At 38.2% G+C, this 24,758-nt stretch overlaps 2 protein-coding genes across 5 annotated transcripts; both read left to right on the plus strand.

Moving 5' to 3' along the window:
* The first annotated feature begins 785 nt into the window (after positions 1–785).
* pias1b (protein inhibitor of activated STAT, 1b) lies at positions 786–13,890 on the plus strand. Of its 2 annotated transcripts, none has more exons than XM_004553054.3 (14): positions 786–835; positions 3,027–3,459; positions 3,617–3,701; positions 3,871–3,918; positions 4,992–5,082; positions 5,186–5,320; positions 5,436–5,541; positions 6,349–6,422; positions 6,657–6,817; positions 7,509–7,642; positions 7,724–7,898; positions 7,997–8,136; positions 8,974–9,011; positions 11,900–13,890. In XM_004553054.3, exons 1-14 carry the CDS (start codon positions 812–814, stop codon positions 12,245–12,247), a joined length of 1,992 nt encoding a protein of 663 aa, XP_004553111.1. In that variant the 5' UTR covers positions 786–811; the 3' UTR covers positions 12,248–13,890. The 2 variants fall into 2 exon arrangements, with proteins under 2 accessions (XP_004553111.1, XP_076741935.1); XM_076885820.1 differs by having other exon boundaries at positions 806–835; positions 3,141–3,459.
* Positions 13,891–16,148: 2,258 nt separating this feature from the next.
* morf4l1 (mortality factor 4 like 1) lies at positions 16,149–23,915 on the plus strand. Of its 3 annotated transcripts, XM_076885823.1 has the most exons (13): positions 16,149–16,172; positions 16,267–16,310; positions 18,691–18,737; positions 18,823–18,890; positions 18,981–19,067; positions 19,543–19,620; positions 19,715–19,740; positions 19,848–19,939; positions 21,057–21,158; positions 21,267–21,355; positions 21,510–21,682; positions 23,294–23,378; positions 23,460–23,915. In XM_076885823.1, exons 6-13 carry the CDS (start codon positions 19,565–19,567, stop codon positions 23,542–23,544), a joined length of 708 nt encoding a protein of 235 aa, XP_076741938.1. In that variant the 5' UTR covers positions 16,149–16,172; positions 16,267–16,310; positions 18,691–18,737; positions 18,823–18,890; positions 18,981–19,067; positions 19,543–19,564; the 3' UTR covers positions 23,545–23,915. The 3 variants fall into 3 exon arrangements, with proteins under 3 accessions (XP_076741938.1, XP_076741937.1, XP_004553110.1); XM_076885822.1 differs by lacking the exon at positions 16,149–16,172 and having other exon boundaries at positions 16,173–16,310; XM_004553053.4 differs by lacking the exons at positions 16,149–16,172; positions 16,267–16,310 and adding an exon at positions 16,395–16,527.
* Positions 23,916–24,758: the final 843 nt, after the last annotated feature.

Raw genomic sequence — 24,758 nt, forward strand, 5'->3', positions numbered from 1 at the left:
TTTTTTCCTGCAAGTAATCAATCAACACAGGATCTCGTGAGCCAGTGGACTCCTAATTTAGCAAAACCCACTTATGTGAGTGCACCTTTCACCTTTGTGAATGAATGAATGAAGCTATATGCTGTAAGCGTTATTTAAATAACTGTTTGTGGAGGGGGAAATAATGCCATATCCATGAGAAAACAGCTTTCTACACGCGGAAAACAAGCAACCCGAGGCTATTTTGAGTGTGGAATATTCGTCTAGGTAATCGACGACTGAGACCTAGATCCAACTTCCCAGAGCCCAAGGAAACAACTTGAAATGATCAGGTGTTTAGTTTATATATATATATATATATATATATATATATATATATATATATATATATATATATATATATATATATATATATATATATATATAAATAAAGTGATAAGACAAGGAAAAAGTGGCGGATTCCCAAGTTAAGATTGCCAATATTAATTACGTCTAAATGACTTAATTATATGGATCAAATATTAACATTGTCAGTTGACAAATTAAATAAAAGATTTACAAATTATAGCACGAATAAAGGGAAGGAACACTGCGTCTTAAGCCTAATCGCGACCCTGTTTTATCTTTACGTACTGCAGAGCAAAACGCATCAAGCCAACTAAGATCTGAAGGTGCGCCCTGCTTTTGTTCAAAGTAGTCTGTAATACCTCGGAGACGCCCTGTGGTCGTTTGTGTGCCAGCAGCGCCCCCTGCTGTGCACTGTGGAGAATGAAAACTGACTTTTTATGTTTCTTGAGGATGGCTGTTGCGCCTGCGCAACCAGTGTAACAAGATGGCGGAGAGTGCGGAACTGAAGGTAAAGCGAGTACATACGTTAGCTTGATAAATAAACGTTTCACACACTGAGATTTCAATTTCAGGTGTTAGCGCCGTTGACACTTAACAGTAGACACCCGAAGAGTGTTGTTATGAAGGCATATGATAAGAAAACAGCAGAGCAGAAACGACTAGATAGACAGTTAGCTGACGAGCTAGCTCGGTAGCACTAGCTTTGTTATTGTTGCACACTCTGCGTTAGGCTCTGTCTGTGGTTCACCTGCACTTATATAAGGTCGGATGTGGGCTTTAGCAAGAGATGAAGCTAATATTCCTGTCAGCGTGTGAAACCCACTGGCATTGTAATGTTAGCCTCCTAGCCTTAACAGTAGTTCGCCGTGCGAACCGCAGTGTGTGTTAAAGATGGGCTCTGTCTATTCCCTGGAATCCTAGTGCAGGTTAACTTGGATTGGCTATACTTTTGACATCTAGTCCAACAAATTACAGACACTGTCCACACTCCTGTTTTAGTGTAATCCAACGCGATTTGTTTTCAAACACAAGTTAACACAATGAAAAGTCTTGTTTTGTTTCAGTGAGGTCACACCAGCATCATGCGGGCGGTGTTAGTTAGTTTTTACTTATTAAACCACAGCGGTGTGTCCCCACTTTCTAATTTAATATTGTTAATGGATTATTATTTCACTGTGGATAATTACACTACATGCAAAAGGCTTTCATTTTGATCTTCACTTCAAATGAACTAATATCTGCGATACTCACACGTTGCATTGCCAAAGGTGATCATATCAACTGTACTGTAGCAATCATTGAGGTTGATCAGTAAGTGTTACTTTTGTACAGCATAAAATGCATTTGAGATGAGCTCACTAAAGATTTAAATCTATCTGTAATTTCTAAGAGTACCGCTTTTGAGTTAAGAGTTGGATTTGCGCAATACTGCAGTACACTTCTTTAATCTGGCTTCATCATTATGTAGGGAATGTGTTATAAAGGTGTTTTCATGCGTGATTCTGATTTGCACTGCTGGTGTTGCAGTTAAAAGAACACAGATTCTAACACTAATTAGTCATTTGGTATTTAAAACCACCAAGACTGTCTTTATTAGTGGTATATACTATACTGAGAGAGAGAGCTCTCTGTGATCCCTTATTCTTGAATATGGCAGGCACCACCCTGTTATGGGAGTGTGTTACAGAAAAAAGAAATGCCATTGTAGTTATCTCCAAACTATGTTTTAAGTTTTCTCAAGCCAGCTTTAATAAGTACATATTATGCAACTTCACAGTATAATTTGCACCTCTAAGGCGTCATGAGAATATTTTCCATTGCTTAAATATTTATCCCGGGTAGGTCACTGATTGATTGTCAGAGGAGATTACCAAAATATTTGCATATGGACTATATGATTGCAGCCTGTCCTTTTAATGCTGACGTTGCTTTATTTGTCTGCAACGCAGTCATCCACAAAGATATTACAGCATGTAGTCAGCACAAGAATATGAGTGGAGGCTTTACAGTAGAATGTAAGATAGTAGAAACTATTTAAAATTGACTTTTATTCTCTCTGTGTCTCAGAGGCTGTCATGCAGGCTAGTGTTGTTGCTTTGCTTCACTGCATTTCACTCTAAAATATTTGTTTTGTTTTTAAACAAACATAAAAGAAACTCACGTCCTGCTAAATCCTTGAAAAAAATAAAACCACCATATAGTTTAATGCAGTCTGTTGCAGCGTTGCCACCTTCATTGTCAAACATTACCAGAGTTAGATTATCTTGGACAATGTCTCAAAAAGTTTCTGTAGTGGATTCCATTATTTTGTACAGCTGACCATGTCCACATCCTGTTTTACCACGAGCAACATGTGCTGATGTGTTATGAATTAAAAGTACAAAGACGTTGCATTTAGAAATGTGCATTTCTGCATCTAACCAAAAGCCTGTCTCTTCCATAGTCATCTCAGAGGGGCTATGTTTACAGACAAATATTAATGACTCAGTGAAAATGTTGTGTGTGGACATTGCAAGATAGCAAAGGATTTAAAAGCATTATTTATTTATTTAAAAATAAGAAGAAGAAGAAGAAGAAGAAATTATTTAACAGTTGTATTTAATTGACAAAATAGTTTTTTGTTTCTTTATGACAGATTAGAAATTTTTGTTTTTAAGTTGTTATAGATCTTCTTTTCCTCACTCTTCATTTTTCACCAGCAAATGGTAATGAGCCTTCGTGTTTCTGAGCTCCAAGTGTTGTTGGGATATGCGGGACGGAATAAGCATGGGCGCAAACATGAACTTTTGACCAAAGCTCTCCACCTACTCAAGGCTGGTTGCAGTCCCGCAGTGCAGATGAAGATCAAAGAGCTCTACAGGCGGCGCTTTCCAACCAAAATGGTTTCGCCAGTGGACCTAGCTCTTCCCGGTGTTCACGCTGCAGCCAGCTTGCCCACTGGCCTTGCCCAACTGGGGTTTGACAGCCACGGTTCCCCATCACCGCTGCTGCCTGTTTCCTTACTCGGGCCTAAGCACGAGCTGAGTCTGCCTCATCTTTCCTCCGCTCTGCACCCTGTACACCCTGATGTCAAGCTCCAGAGATTGTCATTCTACGATGTGCTGGATGAGCTGATAAAGCCAACCAGCCTGGGTGAGTCCACAACTTCCTGTTCAGCTTTGTTTAGTGATAGCACCTCTCCATTGCGTGCATCCCATGAAAGCACCGGGTAAAAGTTCAGCATCTGTTGACCTCAGTCGTTTCTGTAGGTTTCCCCACTGACTCTGTGTTTCTGGTTTCTTTTTCATAGCTTCAGACAACAGTCAGCGGTTCCAGGAAGCATGTTATGCCTTTGCATTAACACCGCAGCAAGTTCAGCAGATCAGCAGCTCCATGTAAGTGAGAAAGCTTCTTGGTACATTCGGCAAGTTAAATAAATGAGAAGGCAAATAACTGTCACTTTTAAAGCTTTATCGCTAATTAACCTTTTATAATTAAATATCGGAGAAAACCGAGTCATTCATGTGTTGTGTGTTAAATATTTCTTCTTTTTGAATTCTTCAGGGACATATCCGGGACCAAATGTGACTTTGCTGTTCAAGTCCAGTTAAGGTATGACTAAGATAGCCTTTTCTTTTGAGCATCTGTTTTAATCGGTGTGATGTGGCGGTGTGAGTAATGGGTCTGTTTTTAGCTGCTCTCCATTTTGAATCAGCCAGAAATAGTAATGTCACATGAACAAAAGTTTAGAGAAAAAAAGAGCAACTGTGCACACATCCAGACTAACTTTTCTTTTAAGTGACAGAACAGAAAAAGGTTTGAAAACTAAGTGGCTACAAGTAATAAGTGAACCCTTAAAACACTGATACACAAGCAACATTTTGATCCTCAAGCGTGCCAAAGAACAAAAAGCCTAAGAGAGCTCATGCAGCTGGAAACTTGTTTCTAAATGTTTTAATCCTGAACAAAAGTTACGACAGTTTTGTTTGTTTTAAGCATGCTGCTAGTGTTTTTCTTTTCAAATTTAAGAAATGAAAGCCTCAACCTGCTAATTATGATTTTAGTTATCGTTAATGATAAGTGACAATGATGAGATCCTGCCATCCATGCTCTTCTGCTTATCGTTATCAGGGTCATGGGGGGGGGGGGCTGGAGGGCTGGAGCCCATCCCAGCTACGCAAAGATAAGAATTGAGTTGAATTACATTGAGGTCAAATTTTCAAATGAACAGTGAAGGATACAAGGCATGTTTTTCTCTTGGGGGCTCAGGCTTTTGTTTATATTCACAACGGACATGAGGGATTACAAAAATAATCAAAGAAAAGTACAAGCATATTTGGATGTGGACACATTGTTACCACACTAAACAGTAAAGGGGAAGTTTGCTTTAAAGAACACATAATTTATCCAGTCTAGCCTGTAGGATTTCCCAAGCCAGCATATATATGACAGAGAATACTTAATGACATTAAAAACTGGTGAATGACATCCGTTAAGAAGTGCTCTCCTGTATCATAGATGGAGATGGCTGTACTTGACACAACCGAAAACCTAAAATAAGCAAGAAAGAAAGAAAGCCAGCCTTTTTGTCAAAGTGGTAACTGAACAGAAACAAATTGTGTTTGCCATTTTTTCCTCAACATCTGAACTTATCCTCGATGCAATTTGTTTTCTCTTATTTTCAGATTTTGCTTATCGGAGACAAGCTGTCCCCAGGAGGACCATTTCCCCCCAAATCTGTGCGTGAAGGTGAATGGAAAGCCTTGTAATCTTCCGGTGAGTCCTTGGTGTTTGTTTTGTTTTTGTTTGCTTGTCATAGAGCATTTCCAGTGTTTAATAATGTGACTGTGAGTTACTAAATTTGTTGTGTTCCTTATAGGGATATCTTCCTCCCACCAAAAATGGAGTTGAACCAAAAAGGCCCAGTCGCCCCATTAACATAACGTCTCTTGTCCGGCTGTCTACTACAGTCCCCAACACAATTGTGGTGTCATGGACTTCAGAAATTGGCAGGGTAAACACACTGGATTCTCATTTTTTTATGTTTAAACAAATGGTCTGCGGAGTTGTGAGGAGAACATGAACCATCAGCATGACCTGGTTTGCTTATTATTTCCTCTTTTTTTCAGTGTTTTTCCATGGCTGTGTATTTGGTCAGACAGCAGTCGTCAGCGGTGTTGTTGCAAAGACTACGCGCCAAAGGAATCAGGAACCCTGACCACTCCAGGGCTCTGAGTAAGTCACGATATTAATTGGGAAGTACAAAGAACTGGATCTGCCCCATGATTTGTGAGAATGACATTTAAGAAACAGAAATTTCATACAGTAACTCTGCTACAGTTTTCTAACTGGTCTGACCACAGAGTCGAAACAAAGGTAAAGGTACTTTTCTTTGCATTCCTCATATGTTCTCTGGAAAAGTCCCTCTGTTTGTTTATGTGAACAAAGGCCAACGGTGGAGCTTACATTTTCTGCTTCACAATTTTGTAGTCCTTACTGTATGTGGGACTCTACAATACTATCAGAGTAATTCCCCTGAATTTGCTTGTTTCAGTTTGGTTTTTAATGTTTAAAGTGTTTAGTTTTTACTTTAGCTTTGTTTGTTTTTTTATATTTGCAATATGAAATAATTTGTCAGTAGCAAGGTCACAATTGTTCCTTTAACACAGACACACTGGGAACAATGTTTGGTCTCAATAAATCTATGCAACAACATTGTGCTTCAGTTCAGTTCAGTTTTACTTCTGTAGCACCAAATCACAGCAACAGTCGCCTCAAGGCATTTTATATTCTAAGGTGAAGACTCTACTGTAATATAATGTTTTAAGAGCTTTTCTTTTATGTTATTTTTTTTTTAAAGTTTTTCAATACATGTTAACTTTTTTCCACTTTTTTAGTTTTGTTATGTTTTTTTAGTTCAACAAACTATAATAACCTTAAAACATTGTTACACAAGCAACATTTTGAACCTTAAGTGTGTCAAAGAACAAATTCCATTAAACATTAAAAAGTTGTGACTCTAGCACTTTGTTTTGCTTACAGTCAAAGAGAAGTTGACGGCCGATCCAGAGAGTGAGATTGCTACCACAAGTCTAAGAGTTTCTCTCCTGTGTCCTGTAAGTACCATTCATCACTATCCTCCTTGCTTCTTAGTTGCTTCTTAGCCTGCTGTTAGAGCAACAAGAAATGCGTTTACAGTTTTAGTGACCTGAGGTTTACGGTATTTGGATGTAAAGTGGTTGGGGACTGTTGCTTTTGTTCTGTGCTATTATATAGTATAAAACTGATCACTGTGTCAGTCAATGAAAGCGACATTTATCGAATTATCTTTCTTTTCTTTTCTTTTTTAGTTGGGGAAGATGAGGCTGACAATCCCCTGCCGAGCAATGACATGCTCACACCTCCAGTGCTTCGATGCTACTCTTTATATTCAAATGAATGAGAAGAAGCCAACATGGGTTTGTCCAGTCTGTGACAAGAAGGCACCATATGAGCACCTAATTATTGACGGGTGAGCACGTCTTTTTTTTTATTTTATTTTTTTAATGTCGGGTATGGTTCCATGCCCATCCGTTTAGTATGATGTAGTCAGAAATGCTCTCCTTCCTCTACTTTGTAGAAATGTTAATCCAGTCGTCTTCTGACCAGAAAGGGTGGAGCAGGTTTCTTTAACATTGGCAAAAAAGGGATGCGCTGAATGCCTTTTTAATTTGATTAAACCCACTTGTTCTGGGTGGATGTTGCTGATCAGACAGCTTTAGCAAAAACGGATGCAGTCATCTGGTTATGAAGTTAAAGTTGGCTTAACTTTAACATCCTGCATTCCTGATTTTTATCAGGATAATCCTGCAGCTTGTCTGACAGTTGTCAAGATAAATAATAATAAAACTGCATGCTGCATAAATAGCGTGTAGCTTTATAAGCAATTAAACTCAGTTAAACTTCTTGTTTTAACTTGAAACAGACTTTCTTTGGTTTGTGTTTTATTGTCTCCTGACTATCTTGAACACAGCTGTTTCTGGACTGGATTCCTGGACAGGAATTGCCAATAATACAAATCCTTGTTTATGTTTATTTAGTATCAGTTGCTCAATCTGCTCATGATGAATCACAGCTGTATTGTAATTCTGAAGTTTGACTTTTAAGTGACTCACAAGTACTTAAGATTATTGTAATAGAATTGGAATGGCTTGTTTTTCTAGGTTGTTCATGGAAATCTTGAATAGCTGCTCTGACTGTGATGAAATCCAGTTCAAAGAAGATGGAAGCTGGGCCCCTATGAGGTCAAAGAAAGAAGTGCAGGAGGTTTCTGCTTCCTACAACGGTGTAGACAGCGGTATGTCAGTTGATTTTAATCTTTAAATCTAATCTTCCCCATGATCTGGGAACGCAGACTGACATTGCTGTTTCCTTGTAGATCTGTCTGGAACCGATGCGCATGAGCACAAACGGTCTTCTAATGACAACTGCAAGAAAGTAGATGTGATCGATCTGACACTGGATAGCTCCTCAGAAGATGAGCTAGATGACGAGCCGCCTCCTAAAAGAGCCTGTCCCTCGCTGTCACCCGTCTCTCCACCTGCAAGCAAAGGGTAAGTCATGAAACTGCAAAGGAAGTGAGATGACTGTAAAAAATGTGTTCAACTCTGTCTGCTTTTGTCTCTAAACATATGATGTTATTTCCTCCCAGAGTACTAAACCTGCACAGCCAGGCCTCACCTGTGAGCAGAGCTCCCAGCATGCCACCTGTGGAGACCAGTTACATTCCTCCCCCACCACCTCTCATCCAGGACTACCGCCACTACTATCACACAGCCAGTGACCTGCCAGGTAGCCCCGTCAATTTCCCTAAAGGAAATGAATTTTATCTCACTGCCATCATAGCGTGTATGTGTTAAATTCTGTCATCTGACTACCAGCATGAGTGTGCCTCCTGATAGACAGAACTAGGGATAATGTCGCCATGTCATAGGGAGATAACTTCACAGTGATTATTGTAAGTCATTAAGTGTACATTAGTCACGTAGGTTTGCGCAAGGGTGAGACAGTAGAAACAAAAACCTGTTCGTTTGGTTGGTTGTTTTTTTTTTTTGTTCTGTTTTGTTTTCGTGCAGTGGTCAGTTGAAATTTTGTAACACTTTTCTTTTTTTTCTTTTTTTTTAAAAGCATGCTGAGAATGATAAGACTTTGGTTTTTGTTACAAAATTTTCCTTATCAGGACACATTTATTGTTGTACTGAATAATTTGGCTCTCTAATCAGATAATTTATCAAATGTACCAGTGTAATTAACTGGGGAAGGTGTTTTTACTTTAAATTTTTACTTTAAATGCTACTTTTCCAAAAAAAAACAAACCCAAAAAAACTTTTTCTCAGAACTTTTTTTTTTTTTTTTTACACACTGAGCGAAAAGGAAACTGAAAAAATGGAGAACATGGACGCTTTTTGGGAGGGATTAATAAAATAAAAAGATATTCAAATTACCTCCGTAAAAATATTTGGCTCTAATGTGTCGATTAAATTGAAAGAAAGGTTTTTGTTGTGTGAAATATTCCATATACTGGAGACCTGGGGAATTTTCATTGTAATACATCGGTTGTAAATTATTCACTTGTAATGACTTCATGCCTCTGAACGCAGCTTGTAAAGTCGTTTCTTTTTCTTACAGATCAAAATTTCTTCTCCTTCCTTCAAGGCGACAATCAGGTACAGTTACTCATTCTCATCCAGCGACCACAAACCCGCCTAAATAGATTGTAAAAGAGTGATATATTTTCAGTAAGACAAATCTTTAGATCTGTACATTGAATTAAATAAATTTACAGATGTTTTTTATCCAGTGATAGCTGTGCAAATCAAAACTAAGCTTTATTCATACATTTAGTGCTGTACATACAGCAACCTCACTTTTTCTCACATACTTAAGTTACTAAAGTGCTGTTTGAATTATTATCTCGCTAACAAATAACACTTGCAGGTAGGGCTGGGCCATATTATACCGTTCACGGTAATACCGGTATAATGTTAGGCAACGATAGGAAAATGAAATATCGCGATAGAATGGGAGTAAAACGCGCATGCGCAGTGCCTTTGTTTTCATACGCACATGGCCGATTGTTGAGTGAAACAGATGAACCAGAATTGGTTTGTAAAAATGGTGCAACTTCAGTGATGTGGAACTGGTTTGGTGTTTGTCCGTCAGATACACAACAAAGCACATTTTTTTGCAGAACATGCAAGCCGAGGTCGTTATTGTTGTATTTGTCGGACTAAGATGCTCTTAAATCTGGGAGTAATCTGGGTCCTAAACTCAGTATACTTCAGGTCAAACAAACACTGCAGCATCACTGAGAGTTAACTGTCTAAATTCTTTCATCTTTAATAAAACGATCAGCATTGCTGCTTTACCAGGTGTAACAATTCAGTTTAACTTCCAGGCATCCATGAAAACAAAATTTATTACATTTAACGGAGTTAGAAGTTAGCAGGAAGCTAGCGGAAGTTAGCTCGCTAGTTTCGCTAGTTACCTAAGCATGATATAGCATGTTCTGACTGAGAGATTTCTGAAAAAATTCAAACGTACAGCTCTGCTATCACTTCCAACATAAATGAAGGCAGGAAACTAAACAGCAGTGACGTTTGTAGGGTTACTGAAGTTGGGCTAGCTGGTATATAATGATGTGCTACGTGATCGCTAGCGACACAGCTATGTTAGCATAACATAAACAGTGAAGCTGGAGGATGAACACTAAGGTTCCTCATGGTTAGAGACAAATGCAATCGCATGGCAGGATGCTGTAAACGGACCAAACGTCAGTCAGGAGAACAACTGAGATAATCCATCCACAATACAAGGCTAGTCATTAATATACTGCAACAACATGGGAATAGAGCAGCTGCCAGAGAATTCAACATCAATGAATCAATGGTACAGAAGTTAGTGATGGTGAGATGAAGCCTCATGATGAACTGAAGCTTTCCATCCAATTGGTCGACTCATGGTTCGAAGCATTGTGATGATTCATTTGCTCTACTGCGCCATCAAGTGGACAATTCAAGTGAAGCGGGCTCTTTGATTATAATGATGTGTAAACCTTATGTACATCTGGATAATGACACAAACTAGTGTTTGGTGCTTCACTTTTTAATAAACTAAAAGACAGAAATCAGATTATAGGATGTGTAGTGTTGTTTATTTATATTTTGGTGTTTATCATTTGTGATATTTATTACTGTGTGCATACTTTATTAGGAGAGACAAAATTAAAAAAAAAAAAACATCTCTTTCTTACTGGTTCCATCGAAGAAGAAATGCACAAGTAACTATGTAGCACGTACGTAATCCAATTCCACAACACGGTGTGATGGGGAATCAGCTGTTTTCCTGCCCATGTTATTTCGAATCTGGCGCGAACCGGTGAACCAGTCCCTGAATCAGTCACGTGGTACGGACTGCCCGCGAGGCCTCGAACGTCACTGCATACGTAATCAAAGCAAGCCTCGATACGCGCTTCAGAAAAACGCCCCCGCGATTACCCGACGCACGATTCGAAGCTTCGACACACAGGACACATCACTAACAGAAGTGGAGGAAGCAAGAAGAATGAGTTTAATAAAGTTTGATTTATCTGACTGCTTTGTTTAGCTCAATGTGCCTTATAATCCCGTGCACCTTATGGTCCAAAAAATATGTACTGCACACTACAGTTTAATGTTGCAAAGCACCTCTTTTTAACTTCAGTGGATATTATATATGGTTATGCTCAGGATATGTCAGCCCATTTCTACTGGAAATGCCTTTTGGTTAAACTTTCAGCAAGGAATTTGCATTTGCACTGTTACATTTTTATAAAGCTTTAATGTACATAAAAACCAGCTTCTTGTTTAAGTGAAAATTAATGGAAGGTTGTCTTTTTGCGCTAGTAATGTTGTGGAGTATTTTGTCTCGCATCAATTATATCGTCAGTTATATCGTTATCGCAAATTTTCAAATGTATATCGTGATAAATATTTTTGGCCATATCGCCCTGCTCTACTTGCAGGTGTACGCTGAGGTCCGTGTCAAATCTGAGGTCATTTGGAAAACTGATTCTCAGATTTCTGCTAAAACTAGTTTTCTGTTATCCTCTTACAACAACTGGTGTCTTCATGTGAGGCGTTTAGTGATTGTCTTTGTAGATTGTTACTAATGAAAGTAACTTGGTTTGCATCCCTCTTTCCAAATTGCACGACTCTCTGCCCGCACATCACTCACACACAGCGCCATTCAACACCACAGGAAAACATGCCAGTGACATTTGGGAACAACCTTAAACTTAATATTCACTAAAACAACTTAATTTGCCATTTTGCTTCTATCTTTAGCAGCTGTTAGTTGAACTACTGTTTATTATATTAAAGCATGCATGCAGTCAGACAGGCACAGGTCTTAGTAGTTTGTCTTAAAACTAAAACTTGGTCATCTGTTTTTGCTTTTTGGTTTGTTTTATTCTCCCCATTCTTCAGTGTCATGAAGTTTTGTAAATATAGCACTAGGCTTTAACATATTTCTTCACAGTATGCTTGACTGTTGTCACTCTTCTTTGTCCTGTTAGCATTACAATATGGTGATGGCTGCTGCAGCAGCTGCGTCGGCTTCAGCCTCAGAGGATCATGACCTGCTCCTCAACCGTTTCCTGCCCTACAGCTCCCCTCAGCTCTTACATGAACAGCCAGGCACCCCGGGGAGCAGCACATTGGCTGCCACCAACGGAGGCAGCAACAGCGGCAGCACCAGTAGTTTGGTGTCTTCGAGCAGTCTGCGGGACCGCGACAAAGACCGGGATCGGGACAGAGACAGGGACAGCCATTCCATTTCAGGATTATCAAGGTCCTCAGTGGAAGCAGCAGCAGCTGCAGCGGCCATTTATGGCTCCATATCTGACATTATCTCTCTTGACTAGATCCACTCAGAACTGAAAGACAAGGGAGACCTCGAGAGCAGGAGTTCTTTGTAAATAAAGAAGAGGAAGATGAAAGAATACAGTGCTATGTACAGAGAGGAAAATCTATTTTCAATTTTACTTATCATATGTATATAAACTTAGGACGCTTCCTGTCCGGTGAGTTACTTCAGTTGATATTTTTCTGTGAATACTGAAGACTTTTTCACACCTCTTCATGTGGTCCTTTGATTAAATTGTACCTTTTGTACCTGTTTTTACGGTTTTGTTTCGATAATTCATGTCAATGGCATTATTTCAGTATACATGCACAGAACGCAGTGGGGGTCACAACCTTATGGAGCGTAATATTCAGAATATAAAGCAAAAGGGCATTGTTATAGATGTACAAAAGGCAAGTCTCAGCAAAACAGGAAAATGGGTAACACTTTCTTTATTTTCTAAATGGCTTTATTTCTGTTGACATGCTGTGGGCAGCAGAAAGATCGGCCATTTTTTGCCATCACTGTAGAATTTTTTCAGTAGAACATTCATGCTGTGGTCATTATTTTAAATAATTATTTATGATGTAAGTTATGTAGGATGTGTGCTGTTTTTTTTTTTTTGTTTTTTTTTAAAGAAGCATTCCCTATGCCTCTAGGAACTGTTGCCACTAGAAATGCAGGAGTAAATGCTAGATCCTTCTATTGTCGTAAGTGCTCTCTTTTCCTCCTCACTTCTTTAACTCAAATCAAACATGAGCGATGTTAAATTGTTCAAACTGTACCTGGATGACATAAATTGGGAGAAGTCAGTATTGTTAAGACAACACTTTTATTTTAATTTTATTTTGTTGTTGTTGTGTGAATGAAGGGCACAGGTCCAGCAAGAACCACTATCGGACCTTTTATATAAGTCTTAGATTTGCAGTATTGTGTAATTTTTTTTCTCTCAAAGTGTAGTTGTTTTACTTTGCATATTATATTCTTAAAAACATGCACAAAAAAAACACAATTGATGAGTTGATACCGATAAATTTCTGCTCCACCGTCAATGGGAGACTAGTTTCTGGTCCGCGTGAGGTGAAATGCTATATTTGAAAGGTGTAAAACTGTTCACTGAGTGCAATTGGATTAAATACATTTCACTGGGTTTGATTTTAGCACTTGTTGCTTTTTGTTTTTTAATTTACAGAGAGCCTGTTTGGAGCAGTGAAGCATTACAATGTGCAATTGAGTAGTTTTCAGCTTTATGTGTGTCTACAAATTACCTGAAAGCTCACCTGTTTGAGTGAATCACAACACCCTTTTTTTTGGCCCAAAACTCAAAATCATCTATGTTACTTTGGACTCCTCCCTTTCCTTTATTTTGTTTGACTTGTGCTTACAGTTAGAATTATTTATTATCATATATATTTTTCAGCATTTGTTTGATTAATGAACATGCATTGCTGTCATTGTATGTGATCATTTCTTTTGTAATTATATATAATTAATGCTATTTAAAGATGTCATTGTTGCTTGACATGCATTGTAACATTTTCTGTTTGTCTGTTTTGCTATCAGATGATGTCAATAACTCAATAGAAGCTTTGATCGTTTTGAACGGCTGCGAGGTCTACTGTGCTGTTTGATATTTGTAAGAATTAAAACCAATACAAGGAAGTGCATGTTTTGTAGATGGCGTGAGGACAGCTCCGTTTGCTTCTCTGGTAGCTTTTGAGAGCATTCAGTATAGCAACAAAATCACTCGGTTGAATGTCGCCAGCAAAAAAATGTACCGTCTCTGAGGAGCGGCGTGGCACTTAAAAGAAATCTGCATTGTTTATGAAATTGTTTTTCAGTATCAAGGTCTTAGGTTACAAAAGGATAAAGCTACGTAATATCATTGGCAGTTATTATTAGAAGAAGAAAGAAAAGCAACATTGTACACATTTGCTTGTTAGTAGTTTTCTTGATTTTGGAGGAGTGGAAATGGCCTCGGGGTATCCCTGTGTTTTAATGGTTAATTTAAACTAGGAGTGATGGCATATTCAAAAAATACAAAATAACTGAAATGATATTTATGTACTTACAAACCAAACTAAACTAAAATATTAATGCATACATATACAGGAAATGTCACTTTTTAAGTCTTTCTCAATTTGGTTGAGTATGTAAACCTGACAAAGTGCCGCAGGCTTTCTGCATTTGTTTATTCATTCAGCATGGTCAAAGTCCACTTCCCTGCTGTGTTTACCATACAAAATACGTTATTTACCCTGTATTTAGAACTTTTTTTTCATGCAGTTGAAATGGACAGGTTGCCAGTCTGTGGCAGAGACTCAGACGAGCATTCATGTTCACATTCACACCGATAGTCATTTTGAAATCAGTATTATAGGACTGTGGGAAGAAGTCAAGGTACCCCATAAGGAACCCGTGCAGGCACAGGGAGAACATGTAAACCTCACTCAGTCATGCCCAACTGGGGGCTTTTTGCTATGAGGTGATTACCATGCAGTCCTTAAAAATACATCTGCCAGATGACACTCTGCCAGACAGATAATTTGAATTATAGATGATAGTAGCATGAGATATAAATTATTTCCTGTATCTGTCTTTGTGGTAGTGGAGCTGAATCAGTCTGTTACATAAGGTGGACCTCAGTGATATTCCTGTCCATCACAGCTTTAAAAGTTTCCTGTTTGCAACCAATCACAGAGCCACAGAAGCAGATGATTTCTTCATCTCAACAAAATCATTTACTAGTCAACAGTCAAACATGGTGGTGGTAGTTTGGTGGTCTGGGGCTGCTTTGCTGCTTCAGGATGACTTGCTGTAATTGATGGAACTGTGAATTCTGCTCTCTTCTAGAAAATCGTGAAGGAGAATGTCTGGCCATCTTTCCGTGCCCTGAAGCTCAAGCACACTTGATTTATGCAGCAGGACAACAATCCAAAACACATCTGCAAGTCTACCTTTGAATGTGCTGTGCTGGCCTAGTCAAAGTCCAGACTGAAATCCAAATCAGATACTTTGACATAACCTTACACAGGTTGCTCAAAAATGCTTAATTAAAACAGTTTTGCAAAGAAAAGTGAGCCAAAATTCCTTCCAAGTGATATGAAAGATCTATTGCCAGTTACCACAAATGCTTGATTGCAGTTTCTGCTGCCAAGGGGCACACAACTAGTTATCAGGTGTAGGGGACAATTTTAACATAGCACCAGTTGGTTTGGCTATCTTTTTCTTTTTTACATTAATAAATGAAATTATCATTTACAATTTGTGTTTTGTATGTATTTTGTCTTATATTATGCTGGAGAGTAGTGACAATCTAATTTGTTAACTAATGCCATTGTGCAGTAACTTGCAGGTAGTGCAGTTACATACACATTTGCATTGTTTTTATTTATTTTCTATCTATTTATTTATTTATTCATTGCAATTTTTAATAACTATTGAAATTATAATTTTTGGGAGTATAAGAAAAAATATATGTTTTTAAACTTTTTTTTCTACCCTGGTCTCTGGTTTCTGTAAAAGAAATTAACTGGTGAACATTGTATACAGAATCCAGACACTAAACATGGCATACCTTGTTGACATTTTACCTCCTTTTTAAAATTATATTTAGTTATTTATTTACTGCGTTGGTTCAAATTTTATGTTAATTGTCATTTCATGATCAATATTATTATTTATTTTTACAGTATTGATATTATATTGAACTTCTGAAAACCTGCTTTTGGCAGTTATCCCCCACTTAAAAAAAATAATAATAATGATAATATTGAAAAAAAACCAAAAACTAACAGAAACCTGCCAACCCACTCTGAAACTTTTACTTAACGTAAACAAACACCAAATAAAAATAATATATATATAAAATCACCAGTCTTTGGAGCATCTGTTCATCATATGACACTAATTAATAGCACACTTGCGTTCGAGCCAAACCACAGGTCTGTCTCAGAGGACATGGGCACAACCAGCTGTTTTTAGCTTAAAGCCGTTTCATGACTTGTTGTCTAGCCTGCATTTTATTTTTTTTAACAGACACCGATGCTTCAAAAGTCCAGCAGAAGGCAGAAACGTGTAAGGTAAATGTGAAAAGAAATCCTGTTTTGCATTCATTGCTGATTTGGAGTGTGGATGTGGGTTTAGTCGGGGCATTAAAGCGTCATCGCGTCGGTCATGACGTTTTTAGAAAGCGGCGCCGCTGCAGACTGGAATGGGAGCTGGCGATTTTTCCCATATTTTGATAGTTTAATCCGTGAATGGCGCCGAAACAGGACCCGAAACCTAAATTTCAAGAAGGTAACAGTTTGTTTCCTTCTTGTTCTGTTAGGCTTGTACCAGCAGCGAGTGCTGGAGTCGCCGAAAAGCTTCAAAGTGTCAGCTAGTTACTGATCGTAACAAACAGCTAGCCGTATTAGCTCTCATTGTTGTTACTGTGAACACTAAATGGGACTCGGGAGTTTTTATTCGCCTCTTTGGTGGTTTATTTCGTCCTGTCATTACTACACAAACCAATTTCAGAAGTAAGAAGCTATATAAACTGTGTTTTCGAGATCTTTTATTGAACTGAAGGTTATATTTTCATTCATGCAGCGTTAGCTTCTCATTGACTGTTAGCTGAGTCCTAGCTAGCTTTTTTTGTACACGGCGTGTTAGCACCGCCTGCTGCTGACTTGGCGCTCATTTGTTGAATTATATACAAGTGGTTAAGTTATTAAATTAACTAGCAGGACTACGTTAAATTTATTTAGTAAAAGTCTTCCTTTTTATTATCAGTGACCAGAATGTTCTCTTGACAGTTAGTCATATTAGTGAGATAATAGTCGAGTTTTCATGTAAACTTCCCTAAATATGCAGTTGTGGTCAGATGTTTATATGTAGTCGTTATGGGCATGTAATGCCATGGTATTTTTTTCCACCCTGGAAAACGAATGAGTATACATCATTAATGACTTTAACAACCAAGAACGTGGTACACAAAGTATACATACAGGCTCAAATGTATACATACATACATTCACTTAAAGCTTTTAAGTAGTGCTTAAGGTTCTACAGTGTCTTTTTAAATGACAAGACCAAGGCGCATTAAGTTCTTGTTGGTGATCATGACTGACTACAACTGGTAGTTTTTATTTTTTATTTATTTTTGTCTGGGGAAAACATTTGTTTGACAGCATTAATTGGGCTGACCAATACCAAAAAAATATGATCTTCTCGATCTATAAAGAAAAGGAAAATATTTAAATTAAGTGAATGTCTCTATTTAAAAACAAACAAAAAATTCATGATGTGATATTATAGTATATAGTATATCAGAAATCTGTTCACTATTTTTATTACAAATTATATCAGTAAGGAAGCTGACTAAATATTCACTGATAATTTATAGCAAAGGGGTGGGATTAAATAAGTGTATACTTCTTCCCACTCCCTTTCAACATGTAAATTAATCAGAATGTTTTTTGTATGTAATTTGTATAGTATTTTTTTCTCTCTTATTTCTTTTCTAAATGTACTTGTGTATTGTTCACATGTTGAAATAAATTACCAATCAATCAATACTTTGAACAATGGGACTTTGATGGACCAGTTGGAGAAGTCTAAGTAACTAGGTAAAGATCTAAGAAGAAGATTATAATTTTATTCAAGTTGAAAAGTTGAACAACCCACAAACCACCAAGTCTCAAGCCTGCCATGAACTGGAAACCGCTGCAATACCACCATCACTGTGGTTTCACTGAGTTTTACATTGCTACGGACTAACAGGGTGCCGACCAAGAATAAGCCCCAGCTCCAAAATCAGCACCTTCAAGATCAACTGAAATTTGCAGTTGGCCACATGAACAAGTCAAATGTCTTCTGGAGAAGTTTTATGATCAGATAACTCCATCCCTAGTAAAAAGTTGTACCGTATGTCTTGGCCAGGAATCCAACAAATTTATATTGCCTCTACCAAGTCTGCTAAGAAGAGGGGTCAGATATCCAGTCAGAAGCTTGTTGATGACTACCAAAAGCATCTGGTTGAGATGGAGCTTGCTAAGAGACACAATCAAATATTAGGAGTGTATGTATACTCTTGAGCCTGTGTGGTTAGGACAACATCTAAAATAAATTCAAGTGTGTGTTCGTACTATCCTGGTGGGGATCAAAATCTGACATATACTATACTGGTGGGGAGTTTCTGCACCGTGGGGACCAAAATCCAGGTCCCTACGGGGTTGAAAGCAATTTTCACACTCAAAACGTGGTTTTAGTGCCAGGGTTACAATTAGGTTATGGTTAGGGTCAGGGTTAGGCATTCATTTTTGATGGTTAGGGTAAGCGGCTAGGGAAAGCATTATGTCAATGGGATGTCCCCACGAGGATAGCAAACCAGACGTGTGTGTGTGTGTGTGGGGGGGGGGGTTCTTTCTTCTCTCCTGTCAATGCCTTACTCACGTCCTTATTTTGTTATCTTTTCAGGTGAAAGAGTGCTGTGTTTTCATGGGCCATTGCTCTACGAAGCTAAGGTAAGCTGCCTTAATTAAGCGTGTCTCTCATTCAGTCGTCTTCTTTGTGTCTGTGTTTGACAATGAGTCATCCCTCTCTTTGCAGTGTGTTAAGATAAACATCAAGGACAAACAAATCAAATACTTTATTCATTACAGTGGGTGGAATAAGAAGTAAGTTTTTGGTTCCAATAAATCCCGATTAACGTTTGTACAGGAACTGTTTAACAAGTGCTTACATTCTTTTGATGTTGTGTCTTCCAGCTGGGACGAATGGGTTCCTGAAAGCAGGGTGCTTAAGTATGTGGATAGTAATCTGCAGAAACAGAGAGAGCTTCAGAGGGCCAATCAGTACGTCAATACTCTTTTTCTATTCACTATCGACTTTGAACTGACTGTGAGTTCCTTATGACTGTTGGAGCAAGTTAGGCAAAATCCTTCATCCAATTTCAGTAGCACACAATGTGTGCTATGTTTTAAACGTATTGGGACACAACAGAGTTTTAGTCTAGCTCACAATGGGCCTCTATGGAGTCACTATACAAGTGAAGCACATTCAGTCTTAATAGAATATTTTCCTGTAATTTTATTTACACATTAATCTGTTATTTTTATGCTCGAGTAAATGTCCCACTTAGAACCCCCCCCCTTTATTTGTGTACTAAATCCCTTTATGCAAGTGCCAACACTAATGTGTCATGCCTATTCATAGTACTACAAAAACTGTGTTGGGTCACGTGCTACAGTGATTTTTAAATCTTGTGAAAGTGTAGTGAGTGTGGTACAAATTAATTATTCCTGAATATCTGAACTTGTTTTAATACAGAGACCATTATGTAGAAGGAAAAATGAGGGGTCAAGCGCCAAATAAGAAGATACCTGCTGCATCGCAGAAAAACGATGTGTGAGTTTTTGTTTTGTTTTCCTCTGTAACATAAGCTGCCAAACTGCTTTTCATATTAACACTTCACACTTAATTAGCTCTTCTTTGTTTGTAGGAAAACCAAAAAGAACAAACAGAAGAGTAAGTACATCACATTGTCTTACAATGTTAGAATTTATAAATGCGATTCTTAAAATTGACTCATTATAAGGCAAGAGTGGCAGTTAATTAAAGCTGTGTCTGTGCAGCTCCTGGAGCAGGAGAAGGGACTAGTTCAGGGGGAGATCCAACCCATCCTCCACGCAAGAAAAGAGCTCGTGTTGACCCAACTGTGGAAAGCGTAAGTTCAGAATTTTGTTTCTGTTGGTAATGTCAAATAATACCAGACTGTGCGAAAATGAACAGGCTTAATGTGCCAATACACCTGCTGCAGTGGTCGCTTTGCTCACTGCCACGCCATCACACAGATGCAGCCATTTATGCCTGCAGTTAAGGCGCAAGAAGTTTGTAGTATTCTCCTAAATGATAGGTGTCGCCACTCAGACACTATCTTGTCATATGCGCTGATGGGGAGAAGTCAAACCGGGAAACCAAAGCTTTGTCAAAGCTTTGTTTTGTTTTTGTTTTATTTGCAAAGTTCCTTTGACAAGCTCAGCCGAGCACAACGCACCAAGTCGCAAAAATCAAGAGGTGCACGACCGACCAACATGGCACAAGATGTGAAGTGAAAATTATCAAGAGACTACACAAGCGACGCGGCAACCATAAAAAAGCCCTAAGGCTGCTTTGTTTTCTCCTCATGTGGTTTATGAGAACAAAGTAATCGCACTTGGGTGCAGACCAGAGCAACCGCACTGAAACCCTTTGGGGGAGCTGATCTTTCTTTGGTTTCAAACAAACTTCAGAGCGGTTTGTTTATGGTTGTTTATAGGTTTGAGTGGAACACCTTGCTATAGCCGAGAATGCTTTGCATTCTGGAGTGTTGCAGCGTGTATAAACTGTGAAATATTAACCAGATAAAATACAAATGTTAGGACTAAATTTTCCATGTTATCCACTATTCCAGACCACAGCACCTGTTTCCTGTATTTACTTTTGTTGCTCTCACTCCAGACTCGAGTAAGCATACCGAACATTGTTGCATCGTTTTTAGTGACGCATTTTGGCTCACTTGGAGTTTGATTGGCATCTTCTGTGTGAAAAGAGACGAAACCATGGGAAAAAGCTACAAGTTTACAAATTCATGAACTGCATCAGACCAGAGTTAACAAACTATAGGTGTAAAAACGCCTTAATTCACTGCAGTTGCAGCAGTGTAGCAGGAACTACATTTGAAACCACTGTTTATGAAATGTTTCTGAGGCTTGGTTTCCATTTAGGTGTGTAAACATGATTGTTAAAAGCTTTCTTTTAATTAACTTTTTCTTTTTTTTCCCCCCGCACTCCTGTTTACTCAGGAGGAAACTTTCATAAATCGAGTGGAGGTCAAAGTGAAAATCCCGGAGGAGCTGAAACCCTGGCTTGTGGACGACTGGGACTTGATTACACGGCAAAAGCAGGTTAGTAAGCACTGACCTTAAACTCAAGTTTCACTTCACAGCATTTTATACATTGTATTTGTCTACAACATTTCCAAAGTTATTTCTTTCTATTTTGTTTTTCTTCAGCTTTTCCACCTACCTGCCAAAAAAAATGTTGACGCAGTCCTTGAAGATTATGCAAACTACAAGAAATCAAGAGGAAACTCAGACAGCAAGTAAAAACTTCTACTTTTCATCTTCTCAAGCAAAACTGTTTATGGTGCAAGCAATGCAGAGAGAGAAAATGTTTTATTTAAAATGTTTCTAGGACATGGTGAACAAATACTAAGAGTAAAGATTTGACTTTTCTGTTTTCTCTTCACTGATCAGGGAGTTTGCTGTAAACGAGGTGGTTGCTGGTGTCCGTGAATATTTCAATGTTATGCTGGGGACACAACTTCTCTACAAATTCGAGAGGCCTCAGTACGCAGACATCCTTGCCAACCACCCAGATACACCAATGTCTCAGATCTATGGGGCTCCTCACCTACTCAGACTCTTTGGTAAAAGCACTTACACATCATCATGTTTGGTGAAAGAACTAGACAATGAAAACTGTGTAGAAGAGCTAAAGATTGTCCTGTTTTCTTATCAAATTATTCATATAAACCATTAGCAAATGTATATTATAAAACTATCAGATGTGTGTTGTAGGTCTTAATGCACAAAAATGATTGAACATGTTTTTGTCTAAGCTTTAACATATTAAACACTGAGCTGTTTCTACCATAAAACTCCAAAGATGCAAAGATGCTTTTTTAAAAAAGATTATCTGCCTTTTCACTTGTGTTGAAAGAGCTGACTGTAAAATCTCTTGATGATTCAGTTGTTACTGGAAATTAACTCTTTGATCTGGGGGAGGTATTATTTCCACTGTAACCACAGTTTGAAGGCACAGCCAAAAGTTTTTCAACTTCATCATCTCTCAACTTGGACTAAGCCCAAAATAACTCCCTATTGGCATTGTCATAATTAAGGTTATAAAAGGTCAGATTCTTTTCTGGATTCGGTCCATCTTTTATGGATGCTTTGTGAAGATAAGATTGGGCCTAGACAGGTGTTTAGTGTCAGGGCAGTGCCCGAGAAATCAGAAAAATATATGCCAGCATCAATCATAAAAAGGAATTGATAGCTTGGAGGCTGTTTATACCCCATCTAGGGCTGGCATGGACAAAACACGAAGTTCCAAGGAGCCACAAAAGCCACTTGTTAAGTTGGTGAATTAACTCTGGGGTGAGCTGAGGCCAGAACATCAAGCAAATCTGTCCACAGATTCAAAATGGAGATAATCCAACCAAAAGAAACAAAAGGCAAAACGCAGCAATTCATTACCCAACTGACATAAGTATGAGAACTGTTCAAAATTGAATGCAGCCCACCCTTAGTTATTCACACTTGAACACAAACACATTGCAAGAGCTACATGTGTGTGGCAGGTTGAAGCTTGCAGCCCCCCCCCCCCCCCATGCAGATCTTTTAATCCCTTCACGACCCTCAGAAAATCGGGGGCTTGATAGAAAAATAGCTGCAACTCCTAAATGATTTATACGTCTTGATAAACAGTTATAACTGAGAGTCTACACTTTAAAATAAATTAAGATATGACTAAAGTCTCCTGTGGCAGTGTACAGAGACAAAACTGCGAGAGGTTTGTGATTGGCCAAAAGCCTATGGCCCTGACTGCGATGCCATGTTTATTACAGGGTATGTTGTCTCAGTTAATTTCTTGTCATAACAAAGCATCATAAATAAAGTCAAATGACATAAGCTCGGTAAAACATTTGTTGAGAGAAGTGTTGCACACACACCTCCTTTAGATGGTGTTGATTTTTGCTTAAGCAGTAGTAGTGTAGAGGTGTTGACCTTCTCTGTCTAGTCCCGACTTTATCCTTTTTGTGTGTGTGTGTGTGTGTGTGTGTGTGTGTGTGTGTGTGTGTGTGTGTGTGTATTAAACACACACACATATATATGCAAGCATCAACATTTAAAAATAAGGGCTGCTTTAAATTGAAAGTGTGCGGGTGAGGCATGGTTTTGCAATGAGCTGTTATAAATGAAACTGAGGTCAGTGGTCACATGACTTATAAAAGGCTGTCATTGTTTGGTTTTGAAAGTGAGAATCGGAGCCATGCTGGCGTACACGCCCCTGGATGAGAAGAGCCTTGCACTGCTGCTCAGTTACCTACAGGACTTCCTCAAGTGAGTATTCAGGAATCTTAACGAGGCTCATGATGATTATCAAAGCTCAGCAGAGATGAGTAAAATGTTTCTTCATTTCAGGTATCTTGTAAAAAACTCTGCATCGCTCTTCAATGCAAGCGACTATGAAGTTGCCCCTCCAGAGTACCACCGCAAGGCAGTGTAAGGTTTTTTTTATTTTCGGATCAGAAGGCTTTGTGTGTTGACGTTTGGAGACATTCTTCCCAGTTGAAAGGATGTTTTCACAAAACGCCTTTGGAGAGCGGATTGTGAGAGATCTGTTGACGATGTAGAGGAGAATTGGAGCAAGATGTCACACTAATCCCTGGACAAATCCATTTTCTTTCATGTGGAAAGCTGCTGATTATGCTGTTCCTGTACTGGTATGTTTTTGAGTACCACTTTGTAGTTTTTTTTTTGTTTGGGGTTTTTTCTCTCTTTAGAGAGAAGAATTTCACGTTCCCTGTTTTAATTCAGATGCTGGCTTAATTTGTCATGTAGGCTGTCACCATTTTTCTAATAAAACCATTCTCCAGATGTTTGTCCTTACATTTACATTTTGTTTAAAGACGTGTTTACGTGAAGATCCTTTGTTTTGTTTTTTAAATGTAGTGCTTTATGGGAGCGTTACAAAAATCAAAATGAAGATGTGATTAGTTGTTTACAACCAAGGTACAGATTTCTTTTCATATATTTTGTTGAAATATATGAAACCCGTTAAGACAAGTCAGTTGTATAATATGCTGTAAATATTTTTAATAGATTAAATATTATTTTGCACTTTTCGCTCAAGTTTAATTTTACTTGAATTTCACTCTTTTACCCAGCGTCATAGTTAATGAGCAAGGACCAATAACAAAGCTTTTCTTTTATGCAATGAATGTACGCTAGGACTTTTTTTTTTTTTCCCCTTAATGCCTTTTTAGGAAATGTGTACTTAATAGAAGATATTGGTTTTTTTTAAAAGATCCGTAATACAAATGGAGGTTTTAAGTGCAAACATTAGTGCTTGACAACTTATTTTCTCCATCTTTTGATTCTGCTCTCATTTAGTTTTCATTCATTTCAAGTATTTTATGTAAACATGTAAATTACTCAACACTGAAACACAGTGAGCTTTTAAATGCACAACTTGTACATTTAGTCATTTTAAAGACCAAATTTTTAATTAGTACATGGTGTTTAAAAAAATAAAAAAATAATTTTTAGAAAAGTATTATGTCTGAGGTCTGCAGAGCCAAATCAGAAAGATTAAAGTTGCATCTACTTCTGTCATGTGAATGAGCCATTACTTGGCTTATCTAACAGTGTATGTGGGGCATTTGATGGTGTAACAAATGCAGCAGTGCCATTGCACTGAAATATTTAAAACCATATCTA

This window comes from Maylandia zebra, linkage group LG7 (genome assembly GCF_041146795.1).
Source record: "Maylandia zebra isolate NMK-2024a linkage group LG7, Mzebra_GT3a, whole genome shotgun sequence".
NCBI classification, from domain to species: domain Eukaryota; kingdom Metazoa; phylum Chordata; class Actinopteri; order Cichliformes; family Cichlidae; genus Maylandia; species Maylandia zebra.